Raw genomic sequence first — 27,420 nt, 5'->3', positions numbered from 1 at the left:
GGAGACAAAGAATCCGAAGCAGGCTCCAGGCTCTGAGCTGTCAGCACAGAGCCCGATTCGGGGCTCGAACCCATGACCTAAGCTGGTCAGACACTCAACCACCTGAGCCACCCAGGCACCCCAGAACTTGCTACCTCTTAAAGTGGCCCGTTTTATCACCATGTGGTTGTTGATCAGAAAGTGCTTCCTTGTGTTAAAGTGAAATCTGCCTTTTTCCGTGTTCTACTTATACATAGATGCTTGTGTCCTCCTATCTTTTTTGTCATTATTTTTGCAAGAAATATCACATTATATTATTTTTCTGAATCAAATTAAATTTGACTTAGTGTTCCTACTTGAAAGGGTGTACCCGATGTCCAAAATATTCCATCTTTGGAGGGGGTTTTTCTCTCCTAGAGTTACACAAGAATCCTGAGGGCTTTTCCAGAACATTCTGGGAGCGCTTTTGATATTCAGTTGGTTGTGGTTGCTGCCCCATGCTTGTTGTCCAGGCCGATGTGGTCCAGGGAGCCACAAGTAGGACGGTCTTACTGTTTCTCTGTCCTGGTTCCCTCCATGGTCAACACCTCCCCTTTGCACTTGACCTTTCCTGTGATGGTCCTGGTAATGACGATGCTCTGTCTTCTCACATTTCCTTACTTCACTTTTACCATGTTTTCTTCCCCCTATTCAGGGACCTTTCTCTGTCTCTGAAGGAAGGACTCAAACCACGTTAGCTTCTCCTCTAATGGGACACTAGCTTGCTCTAGATGCATATATAGTGACTGTCTCCTATGGGAAGAAAAGCACGACACATGCCCAGCAGTCTCTGAACACATTCCCCCAGGTCCTGGTGGGGTTGTGGCTCTTCGCAGATGCCTTTTAGAAGTGTCTGTACCTCAGTTCTGAGGTGGCTGTCCCAGGCAACTGCTCTTTCTGGAGTTTAGAACAAAAAGAGCATGGACTCCTTGACTGTCTAGCCTTGGCTTCAGCTCTACCACATACTGTGTGTGCCTGGAGTGTTGACTTCTCGGAGCTTGAGGTTTCTCAAATGTAAACAAAGACCACAACAGCCCCACAGGGCACCTCGCGGGTCAAAAGAAGTAACACAGGCAGAGTGTTATCACAGCGCCTGGCTCCTGGCTCGCAGCGGGAACTTAACACAAGTCAGTTTCTTTCTCTTTCTTGAATTATTTCCAGCTAAAGAACAGGTCCTGTCAACTGAAATTCCCAGCAAACTGCCAGAATTTACCGTCTACCAGGTGGCTACTCTTAAAGCCAGGTGGCTGCCGGCACCCCAGCAAGCCCAGAGTAGTCATAGAGAAGATGAGGTTTTACTTTTCCTTCCTTCCTTTCTCTTTTCTTTTACAGTTGTATATCTGGAGACTGCCATATCGTAGTAGATCTTTAGAAAGCATGTTAATAAAGCAGTACAGTATATTTCCATGGAGGAAGGTTAGAACTGTGTGCCTGCTGGCAGGATGGCTTGACACTTGGCTAGAGTTGCATCTTATGCAAGGTTTATTTCTAAAGTTAGGGCATAAGGCAAAAATCACATCAAGTCACATCACCCTGGAACATCACTTTGGAAGGCGCAATGTTATTTGCTCCCCTGATAGGGGGACAGATCACCTTTTCTTTGGTTGAGCCTCAGGTGAAGGGCCTTGCTGTCTGCCAAATGGTTATCTTTAAATGCTGGACTCAGAGGAATGAATGGGGATGGCAGATTCAAGGCTTCCACTTGGCCTAGGGGCTACCACGCCCTCTCCACACACTCTGACCCCCTCACCTCTTGCAAGGAGCTTACTAGAAAGATTGGAGGAAGATGGTGGCGGGTGGTAAGGGGTGAACTATCAGGCACTGCAGTGGCCCGTGGGCACATGTTGCCACCTGCTTGTCCTCTGCCTGGAGGGAGGAGGGTAGGCAGGTTCCTGCTCGGGACAGGGTGGGGTGCGGTGTGGGCTGACCTCGGCAGCAGGCTGGATTTCCCATTTTCTGATGAAACTTCCACATTGTCCCCTTCCATGTTTATAAGAAAATGCATTTTCTACACAATTTGGTCAAGTGCTTTAAGGTTTTAAACTGATTTTTCTCAAAGTGCTTAGTGATTTTAAATATTACTTTCTTAAAGTGAGTGTTCTCCTTTTATTCCTGGTAGCATACAGTCTCCTTTTTGTGCATGTGAATGTGCATATATTTACATGAAACACACATTGACATATACCTGTAGGTCTCCTGAGCAGAAATAACGTCTTTTTGACAGTGAAACTCAGGTTGGGACAGACATGCCACTTCTCCCAGGGAGGAGGACAGGGTCTCTGGGGGTTTGGGGGCCTGTAGCTATTGAGGGGCACCAGAGCTGAGTTTACAAGAAAGAGGCGTTTCGAGAAAGGGAAGGGAGGACAGCGGGCACATAATAAAGCCAACCCATTGCTTTGGGTGTGGTGACAGAGGCTGATAAATGAGGATTTGCGTGTTTGGTGAAAAGCTAAACCTGTGCATTTTTTTTTAGATTTTCCTACTCACCCTCTCTAACCAGGCTTTCGACAGATATTTTCTGAGCACATTCTCTGCATGTTTGAAGCACTGTACAAAATGCTCTGTCGTCTGTATGGACTGCTTTTTCTAATCAAAAGGCGTGTGTGGTGACCTTTGGGCAGCCCCTGGAAGGCTTATTCTTCATGTTGTGTCTGCGTCTTCACTGCCAGACAATGCGCCCCACTCACCGTTCATCTGCCTCCTGTGTCACACCGGGAGTAAATGTCACTCCAGCTGGCTGCCTTTCCAAATAGGCACTTTCTCAGCGCTCAGAAAAGGACTCGATATTTGCACAGAGTGCTTTGAAGGTCACCTGCTTGAGTTGTTCCCAGCCTCCCGCTTTGGCCCTTTCCCTCTAACCCCTCTGTTGAAACGGCATTCATAGTCATAGCGATAACAGCCCCTCCTATTTACTGAGGACTTACCCTGCACCAGGAGCCATGGATGGATGTACCAGAATTATGTATTCTAAGCATCCCAGAAATCCTATAAATTTCTCGACCTTCTCACTTTTCAGATGGGAAAACTGAGGTCCCAGAGAAGTTAATAAGCTTTCCCGAGAACCGAAGTCATGGCCCAGAACAGAGGCATAGCTCTGCTTTTGATGCCATGTCCTCTGGCAAGTCCCCCATGGTCTCCTGGGCTCCGTAAGGAGCTCCCCTTGCTCCCATAATGCTCTGTGCTGCCGCTCCTATAGCACTTTCTCCCTGGATTGTAACATTTGTTCACCACTCACTCTTCCCATTAAATCAGGGGATCCTCAGGCACAGGGGCCATCCATATCTTATCCAATGTTCAGAACAGTCTCTGGCAGGAGCTGTTTGGACCCTGGCTGGCTCTCCTACGATGTGCTGTGATGATCATCCTGAAAGCAGGGCAAGATGGGGAGAGGAGTTTCTTATCAATGCTGGAAGACACATGGGTTTCTGTTTTCTAGTCCTGAATTGGACAGGGATGATGAGGAAGGGGACATGTGCCATCTACCTGAAGCCACTTCTCCCACTGTGGAAAATGAAGCCTATCTTACCATCAACTCTGCATGGGAAGGCCAGCTACTCTGTGAAGAATGTTTGGAGGAAGATTCAGGGACCATTCCCTTGCCACAGTTCTGTTCTTGGAGTGCCCTCTCAGAGTCTTTGCCTGCAGAAGAGGCTTGTGAGAGTGACAGTGAATGGGAAGACCTGGAGGAGGCTGTGGACCCGGAAGATGGCACCCTCAGGTGGGTGTCACTCTGGGTGGACTGAGGCTGGGCTCAGGGTTCAGTCCACTTTGGCTGGGTGATGGTCTATGGGCATCACCTTGTTCCCCTTGCATCCCTTCAGGGGGGGTCACACCTTGTCATGGCATTCGCCACGGCCCATGTTCCATGACAACACCCTATAAGATAGGGTCACTGTCATTCTCATTTGGGACTTTCCCAAGGTCACACAGTGGGTAAGTGACAGTCATAAATCATCCCAGCTCTTTTATTCCATGGACCACATGTTCGGGGCCTTCCTCTGCTGCCATCTATATGTGGCCCAGTGCCCTGGGCTGCTTGTGAAGTGCTCATTCCTCTTTTGTGTGCTCTTGCCTACCCTTGGGCTACATAGATTTCAGAGAAGTGTCTCGGTGCCCTGTAGTGCAGTCCTTCTCAACAGCCTCTGTGGCTCACAGTGAGCTCTTTTTTGATTGAGAAAGTCATTCTGTTGACTCAGGATGCCACCAGAAGTTGGGACTGGGTCAGAGAGCTGGAGGCAGATTGTACCGATGAAGACGAGGGAAGAGTAAATGTGACAAAAATCCTCTGACTAGGAGCAGAGCGGGTTAAACTCTTGACAGGTTGGTAAACCCACCCAACGTTCTGTTAAAGTGCCTATGACATATGTTGTTCCAGTATTTTATTCTTTATTTATTTATTTATTTATTTACTTATTTAAAATTTTTTTTAAATGTTTGTTCATTTTTGAGAAACAGAGAGAGAGGAAGAGAGAGAGATAGTGGGGGGGGGCAGAGAGAGAGACAGACAGACAGACAGAGAATCAGAAGCAGACTCTGTGCTATCCGCAAAAAGCCTAACGTGGGGCTTGAACTCATGAACCAGGAGATCATGACCTGAGCCAAAGTGGGATGCTCAACCGACTGAGCCACCCAGGTGCCCCTTTTTCTTTAAAAGAATTTTCTTAGGGGTGCCTGGGTGGCTCAGTTGGTTAAGCATCCCACTTCAGCTCAGGTCATGATCTGAAGTGAGTTGTGAGTTTGAGCCCTGCATTGGGCTCTGTGCTGACAGCTCAGAGCCTGGAGCCTGTGTCAGATTCTGTGTCTCCCTCTTTTCTCCTCCCCTGCTCGTGCTCTATCTCTCTCTGTCTCACAAAAATAAATAAACATTAAAAAATTAAAAAAAAATTTTTTAAACATTTATTCATTTTTGAGTGTGTGTGTGTGTGTGTGAGAGAGAGAGAGAGAGAGAAAGAAAGAAAGAGAGGAGGGGCAGAGAGAGGGAGACAGAGAATTGTTCCATTATTTTAAAAATGCTAAATACTCAAGAAACTTTCATATAAACACATTTTCAAGGCACCTTGAAACTTACTGAGGCATCAGCTCATGAAGATTTGGGTGTACCTGAGACAGTCTTGTTCACTTTTAGCCCATTGTGTCATAGCTACATTTTCACCACAAATGACTGACCTGGATTTCTTAGAGGACAATGGCAGGCAAGCTAATAAGGTGGGTGGCTATTTGAAATTCAAATATGACAAAAGGACTGGTTCTTATCTGAAATAGGAAGCAACAAGTTCATAGAGGAGATCATGTGGGGGCTTTGAAGACCATGCCTGCCATCCATGGGAAAGTTGGACACTGACGGCCTTGGGGATGATGCAATGATGGATTCATACAAGTGTGGAGCAGGCAGGGTGTGGCTTATATGTGGAGGGAAATATTTCCAGAGTGGGCTCCTCAGGGCTGGGGAGCTAAGAGAAGATGGGGTAAGCAATGCTTTTGGGACCTACAGGGAAACAAGTAAGGACCCCAAGTGTCAGTACTTATGAAATGTCCCAGAAAATCTGCTGTTCCTCTGGAGACTGGAGCAGGTAGCAGAGAAGAGACAATAGGGCTTTTTGGTTGGAGGGGCTCAGGCTCCAAGCCTGCCTCCATCACTTACTAGGGGGGTGACCTGCAGCAAACAACTTTTAAACCATCTAAGACTCAGCTGACTACCAAATGGAGATAGCAAAAGCCACCTCATTCTGTAAGAGAGGACAATGCGTGTCAAGGGTTTAGCACACTGCCTGGTGAGTAAGGACTCAAGCAGTGTTAGTGCATTTTAATCATAAATCACAAAGGAGACTATCTCTCCAGTGAGATGGTGCAACCTTAGGAACCCATTCAATACTGTTTTTTTTTTTTTTTTTTTTTTTCTGTGTAGACAAAGGAACTGGGCAACTTTGTCAGACTTGCCCTCTAACTTGAGGGGCAGGTAGAAGTATTGGTCCATGGCAAGGGTCTCAGGATCTGGGTAGACTGAATAGCCCTCTGCTATGACAGTGGCTTGGAATGTCATTAGGCCTAGGCCTGCCACAGTCACTTATCCCACCCTGCTGATAGAAGGCAGGCCTGCAGGGAAGTGCTTAAGTGAGCTCTCAGCCTGGGCTCCTTGGAGCAGCCCACAGATGAGCTTCAAGGCATCTACAGTTAGAATATTGACTTGCATGCTTCTTTTGGAAAAAGCAGCTCTTTTTTTTTTTGAAAAAGCAATTCTTAACATTCTTTAAATTCTCTAAGTGGTCCACAATCCCCTAAAGATTAAGGATCTCTGTTGTATATATTCTCTCTTTCATCCTGGAAGTGGGGAGGGTATAAAGAGGATTTTCCTTATGGATGGAGTCATGCATTTTTTAAAACCATATAAGAGATTATTTTCTTTGGTCCTTTTAGACAATGAGATAATAAATAATTTCATTTAGCCCTCATATCAACTTTGAAAGATATTCTTATTCCTCTTTTATAAATGGCACTTAGAAGGTTTATTTAATTTGCCCAAAATCACACAGCCAGAAGGGGCAGATTCACGCTGCATCTATCTGATTGAACTCTTGGTGCATTTTTACATTTCCTCTAGAATGTGTGTTCCACATGCACTTGTGTAACACACGTCTTTGCCTCAGATGTCATGAGTCCTACTAGTTCTCTCACAAAGTATTTCTCTCTTAGGAGGCTAAAACAATCCCTGCTGTCTGGTGGGATCAAGAAGGCAATTAAACTGTTCTCTTTGGAAAAGGCTAGGGCCAAATGGTGAGGGCAACCAGTAAAAGCTGCCTATTGTTTTAGGTGAACAGAGAAAGTTGGACAGTCACCCAAGGCAGAACCCAAGGTTTCTGCATGCACATCCTTTTGACAGTGATCACATGGAAGAGGCCTCAGATGCCCTTGGTCCGGAGAATGTACACACGAGCCCTACAACCAGGAAAGAAGCCTGTGGGTCCCCGAGAAGGCAACATGGAATGGAGGGTCTGGCCCAGTTAAGAACTAACTTCAAGAAGATCATGCCTGTCAATTCTGAGACTCATTTTGAATAGTGGTCATGACCTCTCTTCGGTTCTGGGGTTTATGTCCAATAAAGCTTGGTGTCTGTGTGTGTGCGTGCGTGCACAAGTGCGCTCACAAGGGCTTCCCCTTGTGAAAGGATTTGAGAACCAACCACCTATGTCAAGATAAGCCAGCTCAGGGTGAGGTCTCGCTGCTGCCCTGGTACACACCTTCAGGGACAGATGCAGTGTTCCAGTTTCCACTCTTTAGTTCTCCATTGGTTGAAGGAGTTTCCATGGCCTTCAAAGTGCTGTCAGTTCCCTCAAGGGAATCTGCTGAGAGACGGCTCAAAGGCCATGGGAGTAATGTGTTTTGACATCTTTCTGTGTTCCTCCTGTGCAACTCCATATGGTTGTAGATTCTTTTAAAAGCATTTTCCTTTTGAACTCGACAACCTGATCCTAAAGATTCTATGAAGGAAAAATAAGATGGGAACATGTAATAAAAAAGAAAGAGCAAAGTGGTAGATCCGGCATTATCAGATATTATGATATATAGCCACGGCCATAATAAGAAGCTAATATTACGTGGGATTAGCTGGGGGACATAGTGTGTGCCAAGGAACACGCTTAGCATGACACAAGAGGGGATACGTGGCAGTCAGCATTTCAACATGGGGAAGGAAGACGCCTTCACACACATAACTGGAAAAGAGGATTTGATTCAAATCTCACTTCATCTATTAAAATTACAGACCGTTTGATTAGGAAAAAAAAAAGCAACACAGAGAAAAGCTGGTGAAAGCAGATGCTAGTCTCACCAGATCTACACAGGAATAACACACTTCTTCTGGCCTACAACAATAAAAAAGCATAACAAGGAAGAACTACAGAGTTGACAGTATTGAGAACGTAAAAACTTCTGTGCAGCAACGATGACAAAATTAATGTAGAAATAGGTGCAATGGATGGGGAAGCACTTACATAATTGTGAATAAAGATTAATGCCTATAATATTTAGAAATCCCATTATAGTTTATAATAGATTAATAAAGGATTTCAGTAGCTGGTGTACACAATAAAAATGCAAATGGTGGACAAATACATATTCTGTTTAAAAAAGTTTTTTTTTAACGTTTATTTTTGAGAGAGAGAGACATAGTGTGAGCAGGGGAGGGGCAGAGAAAGAGGGAGACACAGAATCCGAAACGGGCTCCAGGCTCTGAGCTGTCAACACAGAGCCCAGATGTGAGGCTTGAACCCTGAACCATGAGATCATGACTTGAGCTGAAGTTGGACACTTAAGCGACCATGCCAGCCAGGCACCCTGACAAATACATAGTCTAATCAAAATAATCTCAATGGATTAGTTTGTGTTCACATTTGCAAAATTAAAAAAAAAATACTATCCAATTTTGGCAAAATTTGGGTGAAATTGGTATAATCAGAAATACCAAAAGCCATAGAAATGCTTATGCCCAATACCTCACAGTGCCAGTCTTCAGAATTTATCCCAAAGGAATAATTCAGAATAAGAAAAAAAATACCCACATATTTCAAGATGTTCATTGGAGTGCTCTCTCTGAAAACAACTTGAAAATGGTGAAAATCCCTTAGAATATAGTAATGTTAAAGACAGTTATGTCAGCATGGTGAAAAAATTGAATAGAATAAAAATGGCAGAGAATAAAATATGGTGATATTAAAGACAGTATGGTAAAAAAAAAAGAGAGACAATTATGGGATGGTAGCATAGTGGGATATTATGTAGCGAAGAGGACAATAAACCAAATACGGAAAGTCACGACTTAGAGCAGTGTTTGGTATAATAACATCAAGTTGCATTTGAAATGGCGTACTAATGACATCCACAGAAAGGCATATGCACATACACACAGACTAGTATAGTGAGGGAGTAGAAATCACCCAGGGGTTGGATGATAGATTAAGAGAATACATTTTGTTAAAAAATACCTTTACTTTTCTATATTACTTGTATAATGAATTTTAAGTTGAAAATAAAAAGACTGGACCAGAAAAAAAAAAAAAGAGACAACAGACAAACACAAAGGTTTAGAAAAGCCTATGCTCTAAAATTTAATTTACGAACTCTTCTCCATGTGCTTTGATTCCTAATTTCTTGTTTTCTTTATGAGAGAAGTCTGATAGATCCATTGCCTTGTTTTGTTATTAAAGAGAAATTTCCGGGCATCTGAACAGTCTTGTTTCAAATGCACTCAGGGCTGGAGCCAGCTTCCTCGGTGCACTATTACACGGTTTCACAGACCTCAAGTTTAGGGAATTAATCAAGCATGCAATGAAGTGAATAAATAACAGTATTTACAATTTTGGAACTGCTTGTGCTCTGCTGAACCCTGGTTGCTTATTTCCTTTTTGGAAAAGAAATGGATGCCTCCAGGTTCAAAATGAATCTAGTCCTCCTCCTTAGGGGAAAGGACCCCCCCTTCCCCCCAGGGCTGTTAACCCATTTGAGCCATATCTCATGAAGAACATGTTAATTTGCCTTGGGTGGACTTGACTGCAGCTGCTACTTGCTTTGTTTCAGGGCAAATGTTGGAAAGGACAGTGCAGTCCTAAGGGACTCAGACCACTGAGCGCAAACTGCTTCCCTGTCTGGCTTCTGCATTGCACATCCTCAAATCTGGATGTACCTAAGTCAAGTCAACTACAGAGGGTGTTAAAAATACAGCTTCACTGGCCTCACCCCTGGAGATTCTAAACCAGCAGGGTTGGGGTAAAAACCAGAGAACTGTCCTTTTATCAAGCTCAGCAGAGGATAGTATATATGGCCAGATTTGGAAAGCATGGATGCACACTCTTCAAGACTTTGCTTGGCTCTCCCATCCTTCCTCTCTGCCATAAATATTTATTAAGCTTCTGTTATGTGCCAGTACGCCATGTGTATGAGGTTGCCCAAACATATACATGGTCACCACTAAATTGTAGAGCTAAGGCGGGCTTCCCAACTCCACTTAGCAAAGATGTGAATTCTCCCTGAAAAAGTTTAATTTAGAGGTGTAATGGGATTCCAGTCAAGTTCCCTTCAAGGTATTTCGCAGATATAGACAAGTGTCTTCTAAACTTTATTTTATACATTTTGTATTTTAAATATAATTTATATAAATAAAAAATACGTTCTGAAAAGTCACAGGCCCTAGAATAACTAAAATAATTTTGAACATGTAGAATGAAATGGGAGGAATAGCTGTGTCCAACATCAAGGCTTACTAGATAGCTACCTTCATTAAGTGTAGTATGGCAGAGGGATAGACATACAGATCCATAGAATAGAATAAAGAACCCAGAAATAAACCCATACATATATTTCCAACTGATTTTTGACAAAAGTGCAGAAGAAATTTAATGGAGAGAAAGTAGCCTTTCAATAAATATTGCTGAAACATTTGGACATCCACAGACCAAAAAAAAAAAAAAAAAAAAAAAAAAAAAAAGGACTGACCTAAACATCACAACTTGTACAAAAATGAACCCAAAGTGGATCACAGACTTAAATGTAAATGTAAAACTATGGGACTTTCAGAAAACAAACAAACAAAAACAAACAAGAAAGCCTTGGGATTGAGGGCTAGGCAAGGAGTTCTTAGACTTGACATCAAAAGCATGACACATAAAACAAAAATAGTAAATTGGTATTTTGCTCTGTGAAAGATTCTATTAAAAGGGTGAAAAAACACGAGTATCTGGGTGGGTCAGTTGGTTGAGCATTTGACTCTTGATTTTGGCTTAGGTTATGATCCCAGGTTTGTGGGACAGAGCCCTGTGTTGGGCTCCATGCTGAGCATGGAATCTGCTTAAGATTCTCTCTCTCTCTCTCTCTCTCTCTCTCTCTCTCTCTCTCTTTCTCACTCCCTCTGATCCTCTTTCTTGTTCATGTGTGCATTCTCTTTTGCACTCTCTCTGTCTCTCTAAAAAAAAAAAGAAAGGTGGGGGAAAGTATTTGCAAACCACATATCCAACAAAGACTAGTATGTAGAATATACAGAGAACTCTCAAAACTCAACAGTAAAAAGCCAAAATCCAATTAGAAAATAGGCAAAGGTATGAACAGGTATTTCCCTGAGGATTATATACAGGTGAGAAGCAAGCACAGGAAAAGATGTTCAACCTTATTAGCTATTAGGGAAATGCAAAAATCAAACCACAATAAGGTATCTCTATATACGTATCAGAATGGTAAATAAATAGTGACACCACCAAATGCTGGTGAAGACGTGGACAACCTGGGCCACTCATGCATTGCCAGTGGGACTGTAAAATGGTGTAGTCACTCTGGAAAATAGTTTGGCAGTTTCTTATAAAAAAGTGAGTATGCAGTTACCATGAGACTCAGAACTTGAGATTAGGCATTTATCTCAGAGAAGTGGAAACATTTTCGTACAAAGATCTGTATATTAATGTTCAGAGAAGCTTTATTTATAATAGCCCCAAACTGAAAATAATCCAGATGCTTTTCAACCAGGCGAATCGTTAAACAAACCATGGTATATCCATACCCCAAAGGGTGAATTATGCATGTTTGGATGGTTCTCTGGAGAATTCCGCCAAGAAGCCAGTCACAAAAGTGTGTGCAGTATGATTCCATTTGTATGACACTCTTGAAGTGACGAAGTTCTAGAAATGGAGAACCTACCCATATGATAAAATTGGATAGAACAGCACACACACACACACACACACACACTCAATCTATCTGATTGAGAGATAGATCAATGTCAATATCCTGGTTGTGATACTATACTAGTTGTATAATAATAAAGTTGTTATCCTTAGAGCAAACTGGTAAAGGTCCAGGGGATCATCTGTATTGTTTCTTATAACTGCATGTGAATCTATAATTACCTTAAAATAAAAAAGTTTAATTAAAAACAATGGTTTTCTCAACTCTGCTTTAACCATATTGCGGCTGCTCCACGTACTGGCAGGGCGGGTTCTGCATTAAGTCATAGATCCATTGACCAAGAGTGAGAGCTCTCAGCTTCTGTGGCCAGTCTGTGTCTGACTCTCCCACAGTACATCTACATCATGCTATTGCTGCGACACTTCAAGTATATATATTTTTTTCATAAATTGCAATTTCATCCTTCAGCTACACAAATCTCGGCTGCCGAATAAGTGACTCAGCTTCAGAGTCAAGCAATCCTAGAGAGAAATCATCAGGAAGAATATCGGAACAGCTCTACATGTTTCTGCCCCATTTTCCATTTGACACACATTCACCGAGTACCTACCATATAGCAGGCTCTGGGCAAGGTGCAGGGGGTAGAGATGACCATGGATGGCAGTTACTCGCTGGAGGCTCGTGTCTTGTGAAGGAGATAAAACACAGACACGTTACTATCAATGGGAATAGTGCTAGAATGATGGTATAGAAAAAAGTAATGTAGAGAGAAAAGGGATTTTTTTTCCCCAGAAGGAAATATTAATGCTACCTGAGGGGAGGGTCTGCAATGGGGTAGCAAGATGTTCCTCTAAGAGGAGAGGCATAAGCCTTGAAGAGCATGGGAATGATTCAGCATAAAGACAGAGTAAGCAGGGGGCTGAGAGGCAGGAGAGGAGCCGAGGACGGGGTGTGGACAGATTATGAACTAAGCTTGGCTTTTCGGCAGTGTTTGTTATAATAAGAACTCTCATCAGAAAGATTAGTCTGGTTTGTGGGGTGGAGGAAGGATTGGTATAGGGAGAGACAAAAAGTAATCAGATCACTTTGGAGACCACTGCTGCTGATTCCAGAGCAGAAGGAATGGTGGGCCCATCAACTAGGATGGGGATGATCAAGGAATATCATATTTGGTGATCAGTTTGGTTTTATACATTCTGAATTTGAGATGTCTCTGGATCTGAGGTACCCCAGAAGGATGTTTTCATTAAGATGGGATCATCATGAATTCCATTGCAAAGGGCGCCATCACTGAGGGCTCAAGGTAATGCCATGGTGTGGTTTTATCTATGAGAGTTTCTGTAGAACAGACCCTAGGGCTAACAGTGCTATGAGGTGCTAACATATAAAGGGAGCAGCAGCAGAGGGACAGCCCCATGCAGCGGTCTCCCTTCTTCATTCGGTGAACTACTCCAGTCACCTCCCCTGGCAAGCCAGCAGCACTGGTGATCACCCACCCATAGCTTATAAGGGTTTAGAGGGTAAGGAGGCCAGTAATGGACAATTCCCCTGAAAACAGATGTTGGAATGCTATGGTATTTTCCCTTCCATACCTGTGAGGGAGGGTGGCGCTTTTCCCTGTATGAGAGAACTTTAAGAGAATAATTTACAAGGCTTGATGTGTGTCTCCTGAAGTTGGAGGTGGTGGTGGTGGGGGACACACGGGTGTGTAGCTGCATCCCAACAGACTTGAAGCCAAGTGTGGGTGATGGTCCAGTGAGGCCAAGAAACGACCCAGACACAGATATCAAGACATCGGTTTACTCCTGCAACTTACATACAAGGAGTCCGTAAATGGCTGACTGGACAAAGCAACCATTGCTGGGATCTACATGCAGCAAGCTTTTATAATGTAGCAACTAGCCTAGCAACTCTCTGTAGCCTCTCCTTCCTACATGGCCAGCATTCCAAGGAGATGAAGGCCTGCTGTCTGGACATTCTTCATTACAAGGGAGACGCTCTGGATTGATTACCCCCAGAGCCCCTGACCTTGAATGCTGAACAACATGTTCTTCTGCATATTCTTCTTGATGGGAATATACAAGGAGGATGGGATCTCTGCATTCTCAAGATAGCGATGAACATGGACACTCACAGTGTGCTCGCACCAGCTAGCTATCCAGCACGTACCGGACAAAAGTCTTTGTGTCTAATCCATGCCTGAGCCGTGTAAAGGTGAGAGGTGATGGCAGAAAAAATAAGCCTGGTGGGGGAGCAAAGAGAAAAAGGACTGCCCAGGAATAAATTGTCATACCCTTGGTAGGGTAAGGACGTGGAAGCTTTTCTTATAGTCAAGTGGCCCTACAGGTGGGGCACAGCCTACAGCTCTTGTAAAATAAGTAGGCATGACCCAACCAGAGAGAGAGAGAGAGAGAGAGAGAGAGAGAGAGAGAGAGAGAGGAGTGTCAGAGCCTCCGCTCACACAGAGGGTGTGTCAGTGAGAATCCTAAAAAGCCCCCTTCTGTGGCTGATACATTATGCAAAGGTGGCCTTTTCTCCCTTTGACAAGCCCCTCATCGGGGGACAAAAACCAAGTTGGCATTTTGGCCCCCACTTACCCATTTGTCTGGCACCTGTACTCATAGCACAGACTACATAAACTCATTGGTACTCTGGAGTGGGGGAGCAGAGGGAGGGCATTGTAAACAGCTGTCCAGAGACAACATCACCCAGGCAATGGAGTTGCGCCTGGAGACACCTTGCAGGGGAGTTGTTGGGGAAACCACAAGATTCTCTCCCAGCACAAACAGCTGACTCAAAATACCTGCAGAGCCCAGAGGGGCCAGGGCTGCGTTCCAGCTGCAGAGATATCAGGCACTGGGTCTACAAAGTAGGATGTGGGTGTGAAGCTGAGTGAGGAGGAGAAACTGATGTGTCCATTTCCCATACCCGTTTCCAACCCAAAGCAGTCCCAGCCTCAAGGGCAGAGAGCTTAACAGATCAGAAGACAGAGGGAATCTTACACTGAAATGGGACTGTTCTGGGTGTTCATAGTTATGGGCCTGCCCAAGATTTGATATACAAGGGCCCAGGAAAAAGATGCATCTGGATATCGAACTTGAATGGCACTGGAAGGAAACAAAGACGTTGTCTTCCGTGTGCCCCCTATTCTGTCTAGCTAATAAGATGCAATCAGCTGATGACATCTGTATTCTTGCTGTAGAGCCCAGGGCTTGGCACAGACCAAGTGGTAATACGTGAGGGTTGAAAGGCATCCATCCAGCTCCCCTGTTAGAATCTGTCAGTGTTTGCAGTTCACTTCTGCCACATCATGATTTTACTGTTAATAAGTAGAGCTGGAAGCAGAAGGCGGGGCATTTATGTACAAGAGTTGGTGACAGGCGAGCCTGCCAACTTAGCGACTCTCCTTGTCAAAGCCTCCGGATCCCTTCCCTCTCCGTGTGGTGTGTGCCTGCGGAACGATGGGCTGGTTGACACTCTGCAAACAGATGAGCAGCAGCTAATGGTCAATCAATTAATATTTATTGGGCATCTACCATGTGCCAGGCTCAGGGACCGGGCAGCGGGGAATTCACAACGAGGTAAGTGTGTGTCCTTCTGCTCTTTAAATAAAACAGTTTTCGGCTCCCACTGGGCTTTTTATTGGCATTGCACTTTCCACAATTTATTTTTATAGAGCCTTTTATGTGAAGTGTCTCAAAGCTAAGCAGAGAGAAAGAAACACACAGAAAGGCCCCATGGCTTCTTCCAAGCTCACGATCCCCATCCACTCACACTTGGTGGCGCTGGGTGTGAAGAACATCATCTAAAAATAAATCAGGCTGCCAAGCAGAGGCCTAGGCCGTGACGGATCCGATGGAAGGGTAGTGTTGCTGAAAAGATTCTTTTCTTTCCTGCCGGTGTTTCTTATTCTTAGTTATGTGCTCTTCCCTAGGTCAAACCAAGTTTAGAAAACTCTGGACTTGAGCGTGGACCTTGCGGACTGTGAAAACATGCCTTTGGGTTCTGAGGTGCACAGTGCTTCCTGGAGTCTGGAAGCCCCTCATGGGTCCTCTCTGATTGTGTCTGGAGACCCATGGCTTGGGATGAGGGGCCATTTTGTCAGTAAATTCTTGTACTTGAAAGAAGCAGAAGGGCCCCACCTCAGCAGAGAGCAGGTCTTTGGCTGGCCTTCAGGTGCATCCAAGAGGGAGCCTGGATGTCCAGACCAGGGGTGGGGGTGCAGACGGTGAGATGACACAGTCAGCGTTACCTCTTTGTGCTGGTCACTGCTATTCCCCCATCTGAGCTTTCCCAGGGATCTGTAGTGAGCCCCAGGCACAGCAGGACAGGAGGAGGTGGTGTCTGGGGGCGGGGGGGAGTGGGGAGAGCAGAGAGGGGATAACCAAGAGACTCCATAGGTAGCCTGGAAAGGGAACCTGGATGGATGGACTACGAGAGGCAGACTGGGATGGAGGACCACATTGGGACCAGGCCTGCAGTAAGCACCAAGGGTTGTGTGGTAAAGAGTCCTGTAAGGTTGAGTTCTGGAGCCCAAAGGAAAGGGAATATTAGCAACCTAGTCTCCTAGACCTGCTTTTGGAATGACCACGACATCAATATTCCTGGTCTAATTTGTGGAGGGTATCCAGCCTTACCCACAACAGGACAGAGACCATGGCTGCAGCGGGTCCTTTGCTTAGAGAGAAACAGACAATGAGAGATAGAAACAGTCAGCACAGAAACTCTGGAAGATCCACAGCCCTAGCAAACTCTGTGAATCCATCCTCTGGGAAAGGGAAACAGGATTTAGCACCACAGTGCTGCATGCTTCTGTACTTTGTCTCATTAAGCACTTACAACCCTATGGACTCTTTTTAAGTTTATTTATTTTGAGAGAGATAGCATGAGCGGGGGAGGGGCAGAAAGAGAGGGAGAGAGAGAATCCCAAGGAGGCTCTGTGCTGGGACTCAATCTCATGAACCATGAGATCATGACCTGAGCTGAAATCAAGAGTGTGCTTAACCGACTGAACCATCCAGGTGCCCCTGGACTTTGTTTTTTTTTTTTTTTTTTAAAGAAACTGAGGCAGAAATTAGGAAGTAACTTGCTCCAGGTCACCAGCTATTCAGTAGCAGAGCAGGGATTGAAATCTAGGCCTGCAAGACTCTTTGCACTACTGGTGACTGGTTAGACACAAGAGTTTGAAAGGGCCTCCAAAGCATGGCAGAAAGTTTGGTAACATACTACATCGTTCTTTCAATTTTCCACAGAAGCAACCAAGAAAAGCCTTCTGGGTTGGTGGCCTCTGAGATTATTGTGTGGTTTAGCAGAAGGTTGGTGGATAGAGACCTCAGGATCCACTCTGACCAAGTGTTCATTTAGTCTCCATTCGGGGATTTCCTGACGCTGTGGGTGGGAATTCTTTCTTCTGTGTGTCCCTAAGATAGCCTTCTATGTAGGGACGTATAACAGTATACATAACATTTCAATTCATTCATGCTGTTCATGTTTGTGAAATGGTGACCACGGCAGAGTTCTGATATTAGAGACTATGAAAAACAAAAGATACATCAGACAAGGGGGTCCGTCTTTAAGAGGAATCTTACCCTGGCACTGGTACGGCTTGCCTGGAGGGTGCCTTGGTTGCTAAGGGAAAACCAGGACTCTGATGGAGAGAAGGCAGCTACCTATTGTCAGTGACTCGTAGAGCAGGAAGCTGACCCCTCCATGACTGGACAGAGGGTGGCCGTTTTTGCTGAGTCCGCCTTCAGCTTAAGGATATGGCTGTCTTCTTTGGACCAACACTGACGGCCGTGGGCTGAGCCAGGCAGGTCTTGTCATGACTTCAAGGGAAATGGATCTGCTAGAATGGCTCGGGTCAGGACCAAATGGAGAGAGATGTACTCACCAAGATAAAAAGATTCCAGCTTCGTGGATTGAGGCAATGTTTACATCCTGAATTGCCCCTGCACCGACGATCCGAACAGAAACTCTCAACCGACCTGTAGCCAACTGACCTCGCACTCCGGCACGGGTTAGTGACTTCTGCAGTAGTCTATCCTGTCCAACGTTCCTAAATACTCTGTCTGTCCTGCTCTGACACTGCAAATCCACTCCTACTCTGGCCGCTCTGCGACTCAGTAGAGGGGGACAGTCAGAGGTACGGATGAACCAAGAGGCCATCCCTAGGGAACAAAGTCAGTGGTTCAAGATGTGGGCATGGCTCAGAGAGTTGCTGGCGTCAGGGCTTAGTTTAGGAAAGGGGTATGTACAGCGGGGTGGTGGTCCAGCGACCCGCAGGGAGGCGTCAGCTGGGTCCGCAGGGAGCGCTGTATGGCCTTGAAAGGGCAGCAGGGGAGGTACTGCAGGCTCCAGCCAGGCCAGCAGAGGGCGGTGGCGCAGGGTGAGGCCCCAGTGCGCAGGCTCGCAGGCGTGGCTGGGATTGGGTCTGCGGGCTCCCGCGAGAACCCAACTGGCAAGGCGGGCTGGGGGCGGGCTGGGGGCGGGCAGGGGGCGGTTGGTGCCACGCAGGGCGGGGCAGGCCAGGTGAGGAATTGTGGCTGGGGCCAAGTGGCAGCGGGGAGGGTGGGGGAGGCTGCTGCGCAGCAGCGTGAGAGGGCCGACTTGGGCTCACCCGGTGGCCCGGAGAGGAAGATGCCTTTGATGCCCAGGGGCAGTGGGAGTGTGTTGTGGCCCCAGTCCCCAGGAGGCCTGCAGGTGCTGGTTTTGGGCAGGCCCTGGGCAAAGAGAAGCCAAGGCGGGGGTGGGGGGGGGGGGTGGAGACTCAGCCTGTGTAGTGTGATGTCCAGCTGTACTGTGACATATGTTGTGGTTCCTGTGTGTGACAGGTTTGGGGCAGGAAACACTTTGGCTCTGTGGTAAAGAAAGGCCTTGAACTCTCATTGAGAAGCATGGAGCCGATATGATTGGTAAGAAGCCATAATCAGATACTAAGACATGGTATGGTCCTCGCTGGCCTGGGCTGGGGAGGTTTTGAGGCCAAGAACTCCGGTCTCACTCAAGGACCAATGAGGGTTGAGGGGCCTAGCAAGAAACGGAGCATTAATTCATCAGTTAATTCAGCAGCTAGTTTTGAACACCTCCTGTGTGCCAGGCACTGCTCTCGAAGTTGGGAATATACATGAACAAGATAGGCAGGGCCCCTGCTTTGATGGAGTTATAGTCCAGAGGGGAAGATAGCTAGTCAAGGCTGCGTCCTGGGTTTTTGCCTCGCCTACTCTTTTGCCTTGCTGTTTAATGAGATGGGGAAAAATGTAGGTGGGGTGTAGGTTTCATTTTTGGAAGGGGTGGAACCAAGAATTAATGTTTTGAATATGTTAGGTTTGAGATGCCTACTAGGTTTTCCCCCAACGTGCGACATACAAACAACATAGTTGGAAAGAATTTTCCACTGAACTCTGTATACCCGCCACCTAGGTTCCACCACTAACATTTAACCACACTTGTTCTTGTGTTTTTTTTTTTTTTTTATTTCTCACATATTGATTTATCTCTCCATCCCTCTCTCCATCTGTCACCTTGTAGATTTATTTTGTTTTATTATGGTGAAATATACATGACAAATCTAGTAGATTTTTAAGTTGAGATGTCAGAGAGGCCATTGGAAATTTGTATCTGAAGTCCTGTGCGATGTCAGGGCTTTGGAATCACTACCACATAGATGGTATTTAAACTAAGGGACTGGCTGAAACCACCTAGGTTGAGAGTGTACCCAGAAAAGAAAAAGGGAAGCCAAAAAAAGAAGGAAGTGGTGGTTAACTGTGGCGAATGCCACTGTGTAAGATGGATTTGGAATTAGGATTTTAATCATTTTAACAAGAATAACTTTTTGGACTAGAGGGGCCTTTAGGTCAAGTGGGTTTTTTTTTTTTCCAAGATAGAAGAAACTAGAATATATTTATATGCCAGTAGGATTGAACTCCTAGAAAGGGAGAAATGATGCAGATGAGAGAGGGGAACATTACAGGGGTAGGTCGTTGAATATCTGAGAGGGGAGGAGATCCAGAGCAGGTGGGTGGTTGGCTTTGAATTGATCAGGAGCACATATTCCAGTATCACTAGAGGGGAAGCCGAGACAACAGGTGCAGATGCAGGTAGGTGGTAGTGGCACCATCTGTCTGTAATGCAGTCATTGACTGAGAGGACAGTGGGGGAGAGGAGAAGAGGTGTTAGGCTCTTGAGGAGACACATGTGACGTCCTTCCGCAGAGTGGAGAAGTGAAGTGACTAGGGAAATGGGATTGGACTGTCAGGCAGTGTTGAATACCTGTTCGAGGTGTGTAGAAATGAATTTAGAGTGAGATCGACCAGTGGGGTTGTGTGGTTTTCTCTGGGAATGTTAGCCCCTGGAACGGTGTTTTGAGGATTAAATGAAGCAACCTATGGAAAACATTTAATAAGTGGCAAGCACATGATGAATGTTACCTATTTTTGAGCTCTCGTTTTGTTTTTCTTTTGGTTTATGCACATATAACCGGGGGAGGGGTGCTGACCTTTACCAACTGACAGGGTCCTGTAGTCCACTGTTTGCAGTTATTTCGAAGCCTGTCTCCTAATGTGTTGTATTTATATAGCCTGATAATAGGGGATGTTGGCTTAAAAAGGCTAAACTATAGCAAACAGGGGTGTCACTGGCAGACTCATTCAGTCTTGGCCTGGATGGGCTGGGGCTTTGTCACAGTAACAGTTACAAAGTTCTCGTGAAAGTCTGTTTTGCGTGTCCTATCGGGTCTGATATACTGGGACTTTACAGAATCTACAGATCTAAGATCACCAGAGAGGATTTTCAGTTTAGTAGGTTGTCATTTCTCCCCAACCACTTGGGCCGTATTATGGTACAAATAGCAATAATGGCTGACATTGACAGCTCTTAAAAATGTCAAGTGTTGTTCTAAGCACATCACATGCATTGTCTTGTTTAATCCTCACCCCAACTCACTGAGGCAGGTACTGTCATCTCTATTTTTCATGTGCAGAAATGGCACAGAGAGGTTAAGTCACTTACCCACAGTACACATAGTCTGATATCCAGTGTTTGCTGCGGACTAACTTAAATTTTTTTTTTTTAATTTTTTTAAAGATTGTTTGGCCATCACTCATCTACTAGTTAAGGTAACAGGCTGAAGCAAATTGCCTGGGTTCAAAAACTGCCACTTACTAACTCTGTGTCTTTGGAACTCATTTAACTTCCGTGTGTATTTTTTTTTTTTAACTCATGAAATGGGAATAATAAAAGTACAGTATGTGCTCAATAGGGTTATTTTGAGGATTACATGAATTAATGTATTTAATAAGCTTAAGAATAATGCCTGGTTGTTTAAATGCTATTACCATCTGTCTGGTAATGCAGCCAGGGTGATATGTGTACTGATTGACTCCCCTAAAATCATTCACTAAGGGTCCTGCTGCTGCGTTTAGTAGAGCTTGAAAATTACAGGGCACTCTGTTAATGCTCCTAATTAAGAGATCACCTTTCCTTAGATTTTATTATGTCTGAGGGAAGCAAATTTAAGTTTGCCTCTAGGTGCAGAAAACAACTTGGATTTCATTCAGACTCATCTGACCAGTGAGGTTAATGTCATTAGTCCTGGTATCACATACCACTTAAAGGGAAATGAGGCCTGGGCATTCCATTTTGCCATTCCCAAATCGGCAGCCTAATGGGATTTGGTTAGAAAGGCCAGCGGACTGCATAGCTGGTGCTGGGCACAGTGTGTGGTAAATGATGTGGGTCAGTAGTCTGCACATGAAAATGTTTTGAAAAGGTCTGTAGACTTTAGACTTGCTGTGATGTATTGCATCAGTTACTGATTAAAAGAAACTGGGAAGGCTTGGCATGGGCGGCCATGAAAGTTCTGAACATGCCAGGAAAGTTCTAAAGGACCTTTGCTGGTACACAACAGGGAGAGTAAATTCATAGTATAAGGTAGTGGTTCCCTGCAGGTTTCTGTCAGAATCACCAGGGGGAAGTTTTATGATGCTTTGCAAAATGCCAAGTTCCATGTCCATGGACTCGGAATCACTAAGTTATGGCAGGGTTCTGGAATCCATCTATTTTTTTTTGAGAGCTCCACAAATGACTCGGATATGTAGTTAGCATGGGGTGTCATTAGTGCAAATAAGTATTTTTCAGCCCTGACTGTGTTTTAGAATTACAGATCAATTAGCCTTTTAAAGAATACTCATGCTCTGGACCTACCCCAAGGATTTTGATTTAATGGGCTTTCGCAAGGTCTGGACATTTGGTATGGGTTGTTTTTAAAAAAGCTTAAGTTGATTCTAACCTGCATCCAGGTTTGAGAATCGCTGGTATAAATAGTAAGTTAGATTTCCCTTCAAAGTTTAGTTACTCATAGATTTAAAATGGACATAGCTTCAGGTGGCATCTTATCATCAGAACACTGAGAAAGTTAGCATTTCTAAACTTCTCCAATGCAAATGTTCACTTCAATAGTCAGGTAACAATGGAAGATATGAATTGATGATTGAATTAGCATTTGTCATACCAAGCAATGAAGATTTCATCAAGCTTGCCCTGGAGAGGCACATTAACATTTACTTAGAGCTTTATATAGAATCTCAGTCTTTGGGAGGTATATATTGTTCCCATTTTATAGATGAGATTTTTGGGGCAGAGGGAGGTTATGTCACTTGCCCAAGATTTTCACCCAAGTAGGTACAGCTCCAAAGCCTAGGTTCCATTTCCTCAGTAGTTTTTAATCTTGACTGCACTAGGATCACCTGGAGAACTTTAATGATCAATACTTGGATCCCATTCTCTGATTTCATTCATTTGATGTGACCTGCAATCCGTATTTTGCAGAGCTCCCCAGATAATTCGAATGCGCACAGTCCTGGCGGTCTAAATTTACTTTCTTTTACATCAGGTTGCCCCTCTGTGGGCTGCTATGACTGGGTTCCTTGCTTTTGCAAATTTACTTATCTTTGTGTCACTTCTTTCTGCTTCTTACTGCCTTTTAATACATATGTATTGAGTGCCCACGTTCTACCATTCATCTTGGTGTTGAGGTGACACTGTGGTGACAAGACAGACCAGGTCACCAGCCTCGTGGTACTTATACGGAGGGAGATAGACAGTACACATATGAGCAGATACACAAGGACTTGCATACATAGGTAAATCTTAAGGTAATGAAAAGTGCTTTTAAGAAAACTAAGGCAAGGTAGTGAGTAAAGGGGTCCTGACAGCGGTGCATCAGAGTTCCAGTTGTTCCATTTTTGCCAGAACTGCTTTGTATTGTTCGTGTGATTGTATTTCATTTTAGCCATCCTGATAAGTGTGTAGTGGCATCTCATTGTTTCCTTTTGCATTTTCCTGTTGACAAATGGTGTTGAGCGTTTTTTTCCTATGTTTAATTTACCATCTGTAGTTTTTTCTTTGGTGAAGTGTCTATTCAAATATTTTGCTCATTAAAAAAAAACTTGGGTTGTTTGTCTTCTTGAGTTTATAAGGGTCTTTACATGTTTGGAATACAAGTCCTTTTCCATATAGGTGTTTCTTCCAGTGTGTGGCTTATCTTTATATTTTCTTAATGTAATCTTTTGAAGAATGGGATTAAGAAAAATTTTTAAGAGTCTTCCAAATTTTTCTTTTGTGGTTTGTGCTCTTAGTGTCCTAATATATGCATTCTTTCACAGTTCTGGAAGCTAGAAGTCTGAAATCAAGTTATTAGCAGGGCCATGCTCTTACCGAAGTTTGTCAAACCATACCTTTAGTCTTGTTTCCAGAGCATGATATATTGGATAGGTTGAGAATATTACAAATCATCAAATGCTGGTTCCATTTCGCCTAACAATTCCTTTCTCAATTTATCTCTTCCCTCTTGCATTTTGTTATATAGGCAGCAAGGAGAACCCATGGTCACATCTTCTACACTTTGCTTAGGAATATCCTCAGCTAAATATCCAAGTTCATTACAGTTGACCCTTGAAAACATGGGTTTGAACTGCATGGGTCCACTTATATGTGGATTTTTTTTTTTTGATAAAGGTAGTACTATAAGTGTATTTTCTCTTAAGATATTTTAAATAACATCATTTTTTCTCTAGCTTACTTTAGGAATATAGTATATGAGACATACAGATGTGATATATCTGTAGATATGATACATTCAGATGTGTCAGTTGACTTTGTGTTATTGGTAAGGCTTCCAGTCAATAGTAGAGTATAAGTGGTTACATTTTTGGGGAGTCAAAAGTTATAGGTGTACTTTTTACCATGGCGGGGGTGGGGGTGGTCAGTGCCCCTCACCTCCACTTTGTTTAAGGCAACTGTAGTTAGTTACAAGTTCTACTTCGACCCAACAGTAGAACACATTTCAGGCAGTTTTTGCCACTTTGTAACAATGATTGCTTTTCTTCCAGTATCCAATAATATGTTCATTATTTCCTTTGGAAAAAAAAATTTAAAAATGTTTATTTATTTTTGAGAGAGAGATAAACAGAGCACAATCAGGGGAGGGGCAGGGAGAGAGGGAGACACAGAATCTGAAACAGGCTCCAGGCTCCGCACTGTCAGGACAGAGCCTGATGTGGGGGTTTGATCTCACAAACCATGAGATCATGACCTGAGCCGAAATCAAGAGTTGGATGCTTATCGCCTGAGTCACCCAGGTGTCTCTCATTATTTCCTTCTAAGGCCTAGCCTGAGGAACCTTTAAAGTTTATGTTTCTAGCAATATTCTTTTCTTGGACGGTACATGTATTCTCGAAGACTGGAGATGCTTTTTACACTATTCCCCTCTTTTCTTTCTGACCCCTCACCAGGGTCGCCTTTAATGTCCACATTTCTACCCACAGTCTTTTCAAGGCAGACTAGGCTTTTTCTATAATGTGCCTCAACACTTTTATGTCCTCTATCCATTACCTAATTACAAAGCCACTTCCACATTTTTTTTGGGTATCTATTATACAACACTGTACTTCATGGTACCGAAATATGTATTGGTTCTTAGGGTTGCCATAACAAAGTACCGCAGACTGGATGTCTGTAAGAAAACAGAAGTGTATTCTTTCACAGTTCTGGAGGCAACATTCTGAGATTTTGTCAGCAAGGCCATGCTCTCTCTGAAGTTTCTACAGAAGGATCTTTCCTTGCTCCTTCCTAACTTTTGGTGGTTGCCAGCAATGCTTGCTGTCCTTGGCTTGTAGACACATCACTCCAGTTTTTGCCTCTCTTGTCATACGGATTTTTTCCTCTGTGTCCAGATTTTCCTTATCTTAAAAGGACATCAGTTATTGCATTAGGACCTCATCTTAATTACGTCTGCAAATAGCCTATTTCCAAAAAAGCTTATGTTCACAGATACTGGGGGTTAGGACTTCAAAATATCTTTTTAGGGAATACCGTTTGCCCACAACAATCACACAGGAGAAAATATGGGTGACCTTGGTTTCAGCAATGAATTTTTAGATACTACACCAAAAGGAATCATCCATGGATCACCATGAAAGAAAAAAAAATGATAATTTAGTCTTTATTAAAATTAAAAACTTCTGTGAAAGGTACTGTTAAGAGAATAAAGACAGGTCTCACACTTGGAGATGATTTTGCAAAATACATATATGATAAAAGACTTGTAGTATAGTTGAAATCATCCAGTATGTGGCCTTTTCAGCCTGGCTTCTTTTCCTTAGCAACATTCACTTAAGGTGCCTACATATCTATTTATAGCTTGATAGCTCTTTTCTTTTTCTTCATTTTTAAAAATTTTTAATATTTTTTTATTTTTGAGAGAAAGAGAGAGAACCAGAGCATGAGTGGGGGAAGGGCAGGGAGAGAGGGAGACACAGAATCTGAAGCAGGCTCCAGGCTCTGAGCTGTCAGCACAGAGCCCAACGTGGGACTTGAACTCGGGAATGGTGAGATCATGTCCTGAGCTGAAGTTGGACGCTTAACCTACTGAGCCACCCAGGTGCCCCCTCATTTCCTTTTATCACCAAATAATACTACATTGGGTGGATGTACTACAGTTTGTTTATCAATTCAACTAATGAAGGACAGTTTGGGCATTTCCAGCTCCACCTCCCCCACCCCTGTTTTTGATGATTGTGAATAAAGCGGCTATCAACATTTGAACACAGGGTTTTGTGTGGATATACATTTAAAATCAATTGGGTCAATACCTAGGAGTATAGTTGCCAGAGCATATGGAAATACTATGCTTAGCTTTGTAAGAATGTGCTAAATTGTCTTCCAGAGTGGCATTCCCAGCAATGTATCTCCATCCTTAACAGCTTTTGGTTTGCTTAGTTTTTTTTGGATTTTAGCCTAATAGGTATGTAGTAACATCTCATTGTTGTAACTTGCAGATCTCTAATGACATACGATGTTGAACGGCTTTTCATATGCTTATTTTCCATTTGCATATATTCTTTGGTGAGACATCAGTTTAGATCTTTTGCCCATTAAATATTTTTTTTAATTGTTGAGCTATTTAGGAGTTTTTTTTTTTTTTTTTTTTTTTTACTTTTTAAAAGTTTATTTATTTTTGAGAGAGAGAGAGACAGAGTGGAGGAGGAGGAGCAGAGAGAGACAGAGACACAGAATCCAAAGCAGGCTCCAGGCTCCAGACTGTCAGCACAGAGCCCAAAGTGGGGCTCGAACTCACAAACTGCGAGATCGTGACCTGAGCCGAAGTCGGATACTTCACCGACTGAGCCACCCAGGCACCCCAGTTTTTTTTTTTTTTTTAAAGTCACCCAGTTTGTGGTACTTTGTTATGATAGCCTTGGGCACCAATACAGTTATCTTTTAGAAGTTTTATAATTTTGTGCTTTACATTTAGGCCTATAATCCATTTTGAATTAATTGTTTAAAAGTGTAAAGTCTAGTTTTTTTTTTTTTTTTTTTTTTTTTTTTTTGGCATATGGATGTCCAGTTGTTTCAGTGCTGTTTGTCAGAAAGAATGTTCTTTCTCTATTGAATTGCATTTGCTCTTTATCAAGGATCAGTTGACCAAATTTGTGTGGGTCTGTGTGGGTCTCTCTGTTGATCTATTTGTCTTTTTTCCCACCGTGTCATGCTGTATTGATTACTGTATCTTTATAGTAAATCTTGAAACCCTGAAGTGTCAGTTCCTACTTCATTCTTCAGTATTGTGTTGATTATTCTGAATCTTTTGCTTTCTCACATATACTTTATTTTTTTTAATATGGAATTTATTGTCAAATTGGTTTCCATACAACACCCAGTGCTCATCCCAAAAGGTGCCCTCCTCAATACCCATCACCCACCCTCCCCTCCCTCCCACCCCCCATCAACCCTCAGTTTGTTCTCAGTTTTTAAGAGTCTCTTATGCTTTGGCTCTCTTCCATTCTAACCTCTTTTTTTTTTTTTTTTTTCCTTCCCCTACTCCATGGGTTTCTGTTAAGTTTCTCAGGATCCACATAAGAGTGAAAACATATGGTATCTGTCTTTCTCTGTATGACTTATTTCACTTAGCATAACACTCCCCAGTTCCATCCATGTTGCTACAAAAGGCCATATTTCATTCTTTCTCATTGCCATGTAGTATTTCATTGTGTACATATACTTTAGCATGAGTTTATTGGTAACTACAAAACAACTTGCTGGGATTTTGACTGAGATTGCACTGACTCTATAAAACACATTTGGAAGAATTGAGATCTTAACAATTTTGAGTCTTTCTATCCATGAACATGTAATATTTCTTCATTTATTTAGACGTTTCCTTTCTTTCATTAGTTTTGTAGA

The 27,420-nt window shown here is 43.6% G+C and overlaps 2 protein-coding genes and 1 long non-coding RNA gene across 13 annotated transcripts in view; 2 read left to right on the top strand and 1 right to left on the bottom strand.

Moving 5' to 3' along the window:
• FRMPD2 (FERM and PDZ domain containing 2) overlaps positions 1-3,598 on the top strand; it is an 81,908-nt gene extending 78,310 nt beyond the window's left edge. Inside the window, 1 exon segment of the mRNA XM_027062508.2 lies at positions 2,492-3,598. Within this exon segment, the coding sequence (XP_026918309.2) occupies positions 2,492-2,540 (49 nt within the window). The 3' untranslated portion in view covers positions 2,541-3,598.
• A 1,154-nt stretch (positions 3,599-4,752) lies between these two features.
• LOC113600214 (uncharacterized) lies at positions 4,753-18,050 on the bottom strand. The gene is made up of 3 exons (XR_003421178.2): positions 17,573-18,050; positions 12,293-12,367; positions 4,753-7,493 (listed from the first exon to the last, which is right to left on the bottom strand). It is a non-coding gene; the product is annotated as an uncharacterized LOC113600214 (long non-coding RNA).
• Positions 18,051-18,167: 117 nt separating this feature from the next.
• The window catches only part of PTPN20 (protein tyrosine phosphatase non-receptor type 20), a 113,462-nt gene continuing 104,209 nt past the window's right edge, over positions 18,168-27,420 (top strand). For 7 of the 11 annotated variants that reach the window (XR_008292066.1, XR_008292065.1, XM_053207134.1 and 4 more), the window contains exon 1: positions 18,241-18,381. The gene's annotated coding sequence lies outside the window, so the exon portion shown is untranslated. Of the gene's footprint in view, positions 18,211-18,239; positions 18,382-18,461; positions 18,594-27,420 lie in introns of those variants that run through there. The other 4 variants (XM_027062500.2, XM_053207138.1, XM_053207128.1 and 1 more) reach the window with 4 other exon arrangements.

This window comes from Acinonyx jubatus, chromosome D2, assembly GCF_027475565.1.
Source record: "Acinonyx jubatus isolate Ajub_Pintada_27869175 chromosome D2, VMU_Ajub_asm_v1.0, whole genome shotgun sequence".
NCBI classification, from domain to species: Eukaryota; Metazoa; Chordata; class Mammalia; order Carnivora; family Felidae; genus Acinonyx; species Acinonyx jubatus.
This window is presented reverse-complemented; position numbering and strand designations above follow the sequence as displayed.